At 58.9% G+C, this 10,552-nt stretch overlaps 1 protein-coding gene across 8 annotated transcripts in view; it reads left to right on the plus strand.

Moving 5' to 3' along the window:
* MICAL3 (microtubule associated monooxygenase, calponin and LIM domain containing 3) overlaps positions 1–6,143 on the plus strand; it is a 175,622-nt gene extending 169,479 nt beyond the window's left edge. For all 8 annotated transcript variants that reach the window (XM_027093055.1, XM_027093057.1, XM_027093058.1 and 5 more), the window contains 3 exons: positions 3,147–3,246; positions 3,403–3,476; positions 3,550–6,143. In XM_027093055.1, coding sequence (XP_026948856.1) covers positions 3,147–3,246; positions 3,403–3,476; positions 3,550–3,734 — 359 coding nt within the window. In that variant the 3' untranslated portion in view covers positions 3,735–6,143. The remainder of the gene's footprint in view (positions 1–3,146; positions 3,247–3,402; positions 3,477–3,549) is intronic.
* Positions 6,144–10,552: the final 4,409 nt, after the last annotated feature.

Raw genomic sequence — 10,552 nt, forward strand, 5'->3', positions numbered from 1 at the left:
CACACACACAGCCTCTGCACACCCACCACACACACAGCCTCTGGCCTTAGTCGTGAATTTTCACCCAATATCAGATTCATGCACAAAGCCCTGTGGAGAACACAGAGAAGAGCTTAAAAGAAAGAGAAAACATGGCAGTTGCACTCACCCCGTTGCAAAGTAAAGGGCCTCTCAACCAACACGTGGCTGCTTGGCCCTTGTGTTCACCTAAACAGGCTTGTTTCTAATGGTCCAGGCCCTGCCTACCACGTGGGGCCATGGCTCCTGCGTGTGCCCTGTGGTTCTGTGATGGTCCCTTGCTGACGGTCCCTGCTCCTGAGAGCCCCAGGCCCCGAGTCTAGAGATGTCCTCTGCACGACTTCCCAGCTTTGTTTCTGTGAGTTTTTGGCGTGTCCTGTCGTGCAGTCCGCAGTGTGACAGCGTCCCCAGCTGTGGCGTCGACCCTCTGCGGAGAGGGAAGGGGCAGAGGAATAGGGGCGATCGGCTCTCCCTGGCTGTGCGGGGACAGAGATTTGGGCAGTGGGGACCGCCTCCGTGAGGACGCGCTGGACCAACGAGCCCTGGCTCAGAATCAGAGCATCACAGGTGTCGGCCCTGGAGGCCCATCAAAGACTGGGCGCTGCCTCCATGGCAGGGAGCTCCTCTCTGGGTTCAGTGCCCAGAGAGCCTTCCAGCCCTTAGATTCACCCACGTGGTAACATCTGAGAACTCTCACTCAGGCCTGGCTGTTCCACGGCAGCGGGCAGGCCTGCTGGCACTTTGGATGTTTTCACGGAGGGATCCCCAAACCCAAAAGGCCCCCAGATTGTCATCCCCAGCTCTCCCGCCCTCCCCAGGCCCGGGGCTGTTCCCGCTCAGTCTCTGTGCTGGATACAGGACTGAATTCATTTGTAGACGTGTTTCCCTCGCTTCTGCTTTTCCATTTCTTGTATTTTTTCTTTTCCTCCTGTTGTTCCTTTCTCACTTCGTTTGCTTTCTGTCCTCTGCTTGTTCTCACTTCTCCTCTCCCTCCCCCTCCACTTCCACCTCCCCCTCCTCTCTGTCCGTCTCGCCTCGTCCTCCTTGTTTGGCCCTTTTTGAAGTTGAGCCCAGTGGCGGGACTCCACGACGTAGACCTCTCTCCTTCTGCCCTTGCTGTGTCCAGGAAGGTAAAGTAAACCCCAACCTTCTCCCCACCGCCTCTCGGGGGGCCGTAGCAACACTAGTCAAACAGGGACCCGAAACCCAGCTCTTTCTCCTTCTTCTTCTGGTACCTGGTAGCCCTGTTACAAACCCCCTGAGTATGTGGCAGTCCCTTACAAGGTACAGTATCCCTTCGACTGTCTCAGGGGGCTGGGGGGCGGGTGCAGGCAGGGAGCAGGTCCAGGTCTGGGGGCCTCAGGCTGCAGGCATCCACGGTTCCAGGCCACCACTCGTGGTCGGGCCTTTCAGCCTCCAGTCCCGCAGATAGAGGGACCGGGACGCGGGTGAGGAGCCCTGCCCCGTGTGGCAGTGATTTGTGCTGGTGACGTCGAGGAATACTGTCCTTACAAAGACTGTTCTGCACAGATGCCCCAGTTCCTTCCAAACCACTAAAAGCAGATTTCTCTGCCCTGTGTCTTGCTGAGTGTGTGTGTTTTAAGTTTGTCTGGTTTGCAGTCCCTTGTGGTGGTGATTGTCGTTGACAAGGCATGCGGGTGGGGCCGGGGAGTGTGACCACGGCTAACCCGCTAACCTTCCTCTGCTCTCCCCGGCGCTCGCTCACCGCTGACCACCACCAGCTGCGTCCACCTCGGCCGTCCCTCCGGAGCTGGCTCGAGCGCTTCAGGAGGCATCCTGGCGCCCAGAGAGCTTACCTGCCCCGGGCCCCGTGCTTGCCATACGCCCCGCGGGTGCCCTGTGCAGAGCCGCTCAGGAAGGAACGCGCGGAGCTGGATGGGGGCTACCGGGCGGTCGGGAGTGCTCTGGCCCCGGTGCCCAGCACGCACTCCGCGTGCTGGGCCAGGACCCAGGACCCAGGACAGCGCAGTGCAGACGCGGCCCCTGCCCTCGCGTGTGGTGGGAGGTCGGGGTCCCTGAGAGCTACCCCGTGTGTTCCTGGGCTTGGTTTTACTGGGAGAGGACTTCTGACCAGTGACCCATAAAGCAGAGGCACTTGGAGAGACCTCCCCGTCCCGGCCTCTTAGCCCAGCCGTGGGTGGACTCGTGGGGCCCATGAACACCTGGAGTCCTTGGCAGAGATATTGGATGTGTTCACGTGCAGTTTTCCAGGAAGAGAGTCCCCAAGTTTCCTGAGACTGTCGAGTGGCTTGTAATCTGCAAACAGCGAAGAGCCACCGCAGTCTGGCTTCTGCGTCTGGACAGGACCCACTACGGCCGTGGGCTTCCTTGTGTCCCCTCCGGGGGGTGTGGCTCCTTGGAAAGGTCTCCTTCCCTCCTGCTGCGGCTGAGCCCGAGGGGGTGAGGCCGCTCCTGGTGGAGACGGGTGTCAGCTGAGTAGGGTGCAGGCAGCCGAGTGTGGGTGGCACCAGCCCCAGAAACTGCTGCTGGGCTTGGATCAGAGCAGGGGGTTGGGGGGAGCCTGCGGTCTCCCTGCCCTGGTGAGAGTCCCCACACCTCCCAGGGACGTACTGCGTCTGCCATGCAGGGGTCGCGACAGCATCTGTCAGGAAGCCGCAAGTTGAGAGGCACCTCCCTGGTCAGGGTATGGGAAACGAGGAGGCCTCGGGGCAGTGACCCTGTGGAGGTGCCGTAGTGAGTGTCCCCGGAAAGGAGGGCTGAGTACCCTTTTAATCTCCATTTGCCTCTTCATTAGACTGGCCTCAGAGCAGACCTAGTGCCTAGCAAGTACCGAATACGTGCTAGATGAATGAAAAGAGAAAAAGGAGGGCAGGGCGCCGCAAGCACGCCAAGAGGACGCCAGCGGCCGAGCAGGAGAGGCCCGGGCGGGCTGCCTCCAGTGGCTGGGGCGTGAGGCCGGCCGGAGGGACAGAGGAAGGTGCAGGCTGGGGACCCTTGGGGGTGGGCGTCCTCGTGCCCGAAGGCAGACTGGGCCTGGCCCAGGAGCGTCAGGCGGCACCCTGCTGGGCTCTCTGCACACTTGCCCCGTTGCCGCGTCCGGGCTGGGGACAGCGGCACGGCCTGCCCGACACGCCCTCTCTCGGCAGGCATGGGCAAAAAGGACGACCCCAAGCTGATGCAGGAGTGGTTCAAGCTGGTGCAGGAGAAGAACGCCGTGGTGCGCTATGAGTCGGAGCTCATGATCTTGTGAGTGGCCTCGGGTCTGGGGGAGCCGAGGTGGGACGTGGGCGCAGGGCCCGTCGCAGCAGGAGCGCAGCCCCCTCCCAGTTTAGGGGGTGCGGAACTGTGCCACCCCTCACCAGTCACTGGCTCGTTTTCCCCCCAAATCCCCGGAAACCCCAGCGCCCGGGAGCTGGAGCTGGAGGACCGGCAGAGCCGGCTGCAGCAGGAGCTCCGCGAGCGGATGGCCATGGAAGGTAGGAGGGGTGGGGAGGCAGGTGCGGGCCGCTGCCTCTGGCGCTGGGGACTCACGTGTTTGGTTCTGCCCAGATCACCTGAAGACAGAGGAGGAGCTGTCGGAGGAGAAGAGGATCCTGAACGAGATGCTGGAGGTGGTGGAGCAGAGAGACGCCCTGGTGGCCCTGCTGGAGGAGCAGCGGCTCCGGGAGAAGGAGGAGGACAAGGACCTGGAGGCCGCCATGCTGTCCAAGGGCTTCAGCCTGAACTGGTCCTGAGCGCCGCCCGGCCCTGGCTGGTCTGTGCACCGTCCGACCCGGGCTGGCTGCTCCCAGACCACCCAGATCCGAGGTCGGAGTGGGCCTGCTGCCTCCTGGGAGTTTGCACTCAGACCTCCTCGTGGCTCTGAGAAGCAGTCAAGCGCCGAGCTGTGGGAGCCCCAGTGAAGACGGTGGTCCAGTAGCGCAGCCTCCTCGAAGAGGCCTCCCTGCCCTCCTGCTTCAGAGACGGGGAACGCGGATCCTGGGGGGACGCCTGGTCGGAGGGACGCGGCTCCGCCCCAATCCCCAGGCCCAGGGGGCCAGCGCAGACTTCATCCAGGGCTGAGGAGGCCCGCCCCGCGGCCCAGTGCCACACTCCAGGCCTCTCCTGGCTGTGGCCTGAGGCCTGAGGCTGCTGCATTTGCTTTTAATTCACAACACTGGAAGATACTGACTTCAGGGTCGGGCAGAGACCCTCTTCTGGCCCCGCCACAGGCCTGCGGCCTTGTCACGGGCTCCTCGTGGCGGGCGGGAGGCCTCGCCTCGTTCCTGGGTTTGCCCCGAACGAAGCTGACAGCCTGGGAGGCGTGGCCTCTTTGTCAATTAACTTATTTTTTTAATACTTGAAAAGAAGCAACTTCACTTTTATATCTTTACCAGGACACTGATTGCTTGGCACCTGGGTAGGGGTGTGGAGGTGGGTCCCAGCTGACCGCGCTGTCACTCCATTCATTACTCTTTCATCGTGGGGCTGACCTGAACCCTCAGGTCAGCAAGACCCCCGTGTGGGCCCGGCGTGCAGCGCCCGTCCTCCTGTGCCCGGCCCCGGGCGTCCGTGTCTACACCGCTCGCTTGTCAAGTACGCGTTTGAGCTGCTGGAGGCCACGCCATGAGGCACAGATGCCTCTTGGCCTCCCTGTTGGAATCCTGGCTCTGCAGAACCCATTTTTCCTCCGTTTTGGTGCCGAGATCTCACCTGCCACAGCACATTTATTGAAGAAAGTTTTAGGCCGGCTGCACCAGCGCGTGGGACCCTGCTCAGCGAGGCCCAGATCCAGCCAGCTGGAGCTGCAGTGACGGCACACTGGGGGACTCCAGTTGGGGTCCCCCCCACACACACATGAGCTCCGGCCCAGCTCCAGCCCAGCACCTCTTCGTGGGGAGGCACTGGACAGGAAGCACCGTGGAGCCAGCTCGTGCCGTGGCTCAGCCAGAGGCCGGCAGTGTCCAGCCTGCAGAGCCACTGTTAGACTCTGCAGGGGCAGTGCTCGTCCACAGAGGAGCGAGGGCAGCGCCAGGCCAGTCCCGAGGCCCTCCAGCCGACTCCTGGTGGAGCGGGACTGCGTGCAGGGAAGAGAGGCCTCAGGGCAGGACAGGGGGCGTCCACACCGACCTTGGGACGTCCCTGGGGAACCACATCGTGCCTCAACTTGAACAGAGTCATTCTCACTGCAAAGGAGCAAAGAACTGTCTTTTTCTTCAGTCTGTCCCAAAGCTGCCGTCTGGAATCCAGGGCACGCGCTGCTCCAGCCCTCGCGGCTCTGACCTTCACCTCTTGCTTGATGAGGTAGAGCCTCCGTTTCTATTCTCGTTTCTTAGAAGGGGGAGCGGAGGGTGTTCTAGATCCATCCTCAAATCCCAGCCTTCCAATAAAATTGGGCTTGGGACAGGATTCATCGCCTGTGTGGCCTTTGCCTACCCTTCCTACCCACCGCCCCGGTGCACCGCAACTGCCAGGCCCGTCCCTCGAGCTTCTGCCCACCCAGGACGAGGACAAGTTTACAGAGTGGCCAGGAGGGACATGACACCCGCCGCTGCGGAAGCACACCGTGCCTGCAGGAACGAGGACGGCCTGGAGGCTGCAGAGAAGCTTGGAAATGCTCCCCACTCCCTCCCGCAGGGCTGCGACTTCAGGTTCTAGTAGAGCACTTTTTCTGAAAGCTCCCGTTTTATAACCACTAGTTTGCAGGTTGTTGTAGTGCCCTGCTGACGGGCTGCATGCAGTGTTCCCCAGCTCTGGAAATGCACTCAGCTCCTGTCAAGTCCCTTGAAGGCAGGGCAGCAGGAAATCTCTCTGTGAAATGCCACGGCATGAGCAGGCCCAAGCCCGAGGCCTTTGCAGGGAGAGCCAGGTTCAGCTCCAGCAGGGCCAGGGCGGCAGCGCACCTCGCCTCAGTCCGAGGCCACCAGCGGCTCCACCTGGGGGTCCAGTCCTGCTCAGATGGCGTCTTGTGGCCTTTGCCCCGGGAGCTGTCCTCCAGCTGCTCTGACCAGCAGTGATAGACTATCCGCTATCTTTTCAAAGAGCAGAATTTTTTCAGTGGGGCAGAAAGTGGAGAGAGTTTAAAGAAAAGTTTAAAGGTGGTAACAACTGATCTACAAAGGGGAATGGGCCATTTTATGCGCAATAAAAGTTTTTAAAACAAGTACAGAGGGTATTCTTGGCATGAGCCAGGGCACGCTCTTTGGTGGGTTGGTGTCCACACGTGGCGGCACCTGTCAGTGTGTGTATGGGTTTGAGGAATACAACCTTTGTGCTTTCTCAGCCGACTTTATTTTTGTCCATGTTGTCCTGCTCTGGCCACCTGCTGACACCCGTTGAGAAAGTGTGTGTAACACCCAGGGTGTACGAGGCCGCCCTCCAAAGCAGCGCCAGGACCCTCCCGGAGAGATGCGCGTTCCGTGAAGTGTCTCCTCGTCAGGGTGACCCCGAGGCCCTGGCAGCCCGGTGCTGTGGGCTCTGCAGCCTGCAGGCCTAAGTCGATGAGATGTATCCACCTCCCCAAGTACATTCAGAGCACAGGGTCTTGGGATCCCTGATGTTGCGGCCCCAGTGCCCTCCTCGTGCGCTGGCCGCGGGGCGTGTGGCTGGCCTCTGTCACCGTGGAGCTAATCCCAAAGGCACAGGGCTTCCCTCTGGGGCGGCAGCGGGCGGGGTCAGTGCCGGGCCAGCTGATTCCCAGAGCCTCCGGCACCACGTGCGCATCGGGTAGAAAAACAGAAGCAGCGTGGCCCTCGATTCCTCAAAGGAAGTCTGGGTCAGGGACTGTGCCTGGTGGGGGCAGCGGGGCTGGTACCATCTGTGCTGACCCCCTTTTGTTTCTCAGAGGGGCCCCTTGATCGGAGATGGAGACAGGCAGGGTTTGGCTGTGGTTCACAGGCACCCACGTGGTAGGAGGTGATGGTGGCTTCAGGCAGACAACTGAGGGAAGGCTGCCCCGCAGCTGCCACCGCTTGTCCAAGAGCCCGCGTCCGTGTCTCCAAAGCCCCTCCTGAACCCTGGTCCCCAGGCCCCAGAGTGGGGTGGGAAGGACGCCGGCTGTTGCGTTGCCCGGAAGACTCCCCGAGTGCGGCTCGGCGGGCAGGGAGGAAGCGTCCTCGGGTGGGCCAGCGCCCACAGCGCACAGGGGCCTCCAGTGCGGTGCCCAGGGGCCGGGGCTGCCGGGCTTGGCGGGGAGCGTTTTGTGGCAGCCCCACGCCCATGTCCCCTCTCTGAGGTGGCCTTGCAGCGTGGACTTCGGTGGGGCAGTGGAGAAGGCCCCTGATTCCAGGACAGACGTGGAGAGAGTGCCCGGGGTGCACACGTGCACACACGCTGCCCCTGCTGGCTGAGGGTCTCGGACCTCTCGGGGTTTCCAGTCACTAAGCCACTCAACAACCCGCTTCCGCCGCCTGCAGCGTGTCCAGGGCAGCGCGAGCCGGGGAGGCGCCTCGGCCCGCCCCCGCGTCTGCCTCGGGCAGAGGGAGCAGCGGGACGGAGCGCGTGGGGGCAGAGAGGGGGTGGCCCAGGGGCGGAGGGCGTGGGGACTGGGGGCCCCGGGCGGTACTCACCTCTCTGCCTGTCCTTCGAGGTCCAGAGCCTCGGCTCTGTCTTGGTGGGAAAGCGCCTTGAAGGTTGGGAGCTGGTCCACCCCCGCCCAGGGCCAGACCTTTCTCCAGGGCTGGGGTGGCCCTCCCTACACGTCAGCCAACCTCCCGCAGCCTCCAAGCAAGTTACTGGGCCTCCCTGGCCTCCCAGACTGGCCCCTCTGAATGCACCTCGACCCACTGGGTTCTGTGGGGTGGGCGGGGAGCACAGAGGAGGAGCTTGGAGGGGCCTGGGTGCTGGAAAGAGCTCTCCCGGCCTCTGCTGGTCTGGCTCTTGGTCTAGAGCGGGGAGGGCCCATGGCCCCGCGGCCCGATTCCCACTGCACGCCTGGGACCCACAGCCCTCGGGATGTGAGATGTCAGCCCTCGCGAACTGGCTGTCAGTCTGCATCCTGTGGTGACGGGATGGGGTGGCCGGGATGGAGGAAGGCTGGACCCCACAAATCCCGAGCCAGCTGGGCGCCAGGAGGGAAGAAGTGGCGTCTGCGGCCGTGGAACCCTGACCCCTAGAGAAGGCTGGGGCGGGGGTGCTATGGGAGGTGGAGTGTGAGCCTAGCTGCCGCCCAGAGCCCCCATCCCGAAGGGATTTGTCTTGGGGAAGTCAGAGGCCTCACCTCCTCAGCTTGAGGGGACAGGTGCCCGTCGAAGCAGCAGCGACTGTGGGAGTCCCCTCGGAGCCCTGACCTCAGCCCTGCAGGCTCCAGGGCCCCTGGCTGGTCCAGCTCCACACAGGCCCCGCGGTGCAGGCAGCTCAGGAGGAGGACGGCGGCACGTCCCTGTGCCCCCTTCTTCCCCTTCCTGCCCCTTTAGAGCCCAGTTCCCTCACGCAGACCTCTGGCTCCCGGCTGCCCACATCATGGCTTGGTGTTTGTACACATTACAGATCAATCGCCAGTAGGTCTTAACATCCATCACCTCACATGGTTTTTTCCTGCAGTGAGAACTTTTAAGATCTATTCTCTCAGCAACTTCCACACACACGACACAGCAGTGTTAACTACAGCCACCATGCTGAACATTTCATTCCCAGGACACATTTATTTTATAACTGGAAGTCTGTACCTTTCGACCCCCTTCACCCATTTCATCCACTCCCTGTCCCTGTCTCTGGGAGCCACGAATCTGCTCTGTGTCCGTTTTTCTTCCTTTCTCTCTCTCTCTCTCTCTCTCTCTCTCTATTTTTGGCTGTGTTGGGTCTTCGTTGCTGCGTGCGGCTTTTTCTAGTTGCAGAGCGGGGGCTACTCTTTGTTGTGGAGCACGGGCTCTAGGCAGGCAGACTCAGTACTTGCAGCACGCAGGCTCAGTAGTTGTGGCTCGTGGGCTCTAGAGCGCATGCTCAGTAGTTGTGATGTACAGGCTTAGTTGCTCCGCGGCATGTGGGATCTTCCCGGACCAGAGCTCACACCCGTGTCCCCTGCATTGGCAGGTGGATTCTTAAGCACTGCGCCACCAGGGAAGTCCCCAGGTCTTGTTTTTGTTTTTAGATTCCACATATGAGATCATACAGTATTTGTTTTTCTCCGACTTATTTCACTAAGCCATAATGCCCTCAAGGTCCATCCACATTCTTGCAAAGAGCAGGAACTCCTATTTGTGGCTGAACAGTATTCCATTTATAGATACACACACACACACACCACACATGTGGCTCACATCTTCTTTATCCATTCATCAGCCAATGGACACTTAGGTTGTTTCCATGTCTTGGCTATGGTGAATAATATACTGCAGTGAACAGGAGGATGCAGGTATCTCTTCAAGATAGTGATTTCATTTTTTGGATAAATACCCAGAAGCAGAATTGCTAGATCATATAGTAGTTCTATTTTTAATTTTTTGAGGAACCCCCATAATGTTCTCCATAGTGGCTGCACCAGTTTACATTCTCACCAACAGTGCACAAGGGTTCCCTTTTGTCCACACCCTCACCACCAACACTTGTTATTTCTTACTTTTTGATAATAGCCATTCTAGCAGGTGTGGGTGATCTCACTGTGGTTTTGATCTGTATTTCCCTGATGATTAGTGATACTTAGCTTCTTTTCATGTGCCTGTTGGCCATTTGTATGTCTTCTTTGGAGAAATGTCCAAGTTCCTCTGCCCATTTTTCTAATCAATGTTTTTGCTTGTTTTTGCTGTTGAGTGGTGTGAGTTTATATATATATATATATATATATATATATATATGTATATATATATATTGGCAGCTCCACATAGCATGTGGGATCTTAGTTCCCCAACCAGGGATGGAACCCAGGCTCCATTGGAAGTGTGGAGTCTTAACCACTGGACCACCAGGGAAGTCCCTTTTATATATTTTGGATATTAATCCCTTATCAGATGTATGATTTGCAAATATCTTCTCCCATTCCATAGATGGCCTTTTTATTTTGTTAATGGTTTCCTTTTAAATTTGATGTAGTCCCACTTGTTTATTTTTGCTTTTGTTGCCTTTGCTTTTGGTGTGAAACCAAAAAAATGATTGCAAAGATTGATGTCAAAGAGCTTACTGCCTACGTTTTCTTCTAGGAGTTTTCTGGTTTCAGGTCTTACATTCAAGTCTTTAATCCATTTTGAGTTGATATTTGTGTGTGGGGTAAGACAGTGGTTTCATCCTTTTGCATGTAGCTGTCCAGTGTTCCCATCACCATGATAGGGGTCACTGTAGGAGCGGCCAGCAGCCAGAAGCAGCAGTGAGAAACCTCAGGAAAAAGTAGAACCGAGGTCAGGCTCTGGCTCTGCTTAGCCGGCTACACCTCTCAGTCAGAACCACACTGCGGGACTTCCCTGGTGGTCCAGTGGTTGACTCAGTGCTTCCAATGTAGGGGTCGTGGGTTCGATCCCTGGTCGGGGAAATAAGGTACCGTGCAGTGCGGCCAAAACAAAAAAACAAAACGCACTGGGTTTTGTGTTCTGTTTTCATTGCCGAGACCATCATTCTGTTTGTCTATCTATGTATTTATTTTCTC

This window comes from Aethalodelphis obliquidens, unplaced genomic scaffold (assembly GCF_003676395.1).
Source record: "Aethalodelphis obliquidens isolate GAN/ISIS:26980383/991018 unplaced genomic scaffold, ASM367639v1 scaffold83, whole genome shotgun sequence".
NCBI lineage: Eukaryota > Metazoa > Chordata > Mammalia > Artiodactyla > Delphinidae > Aethalodelphis > Aethalodelphis obliquidens.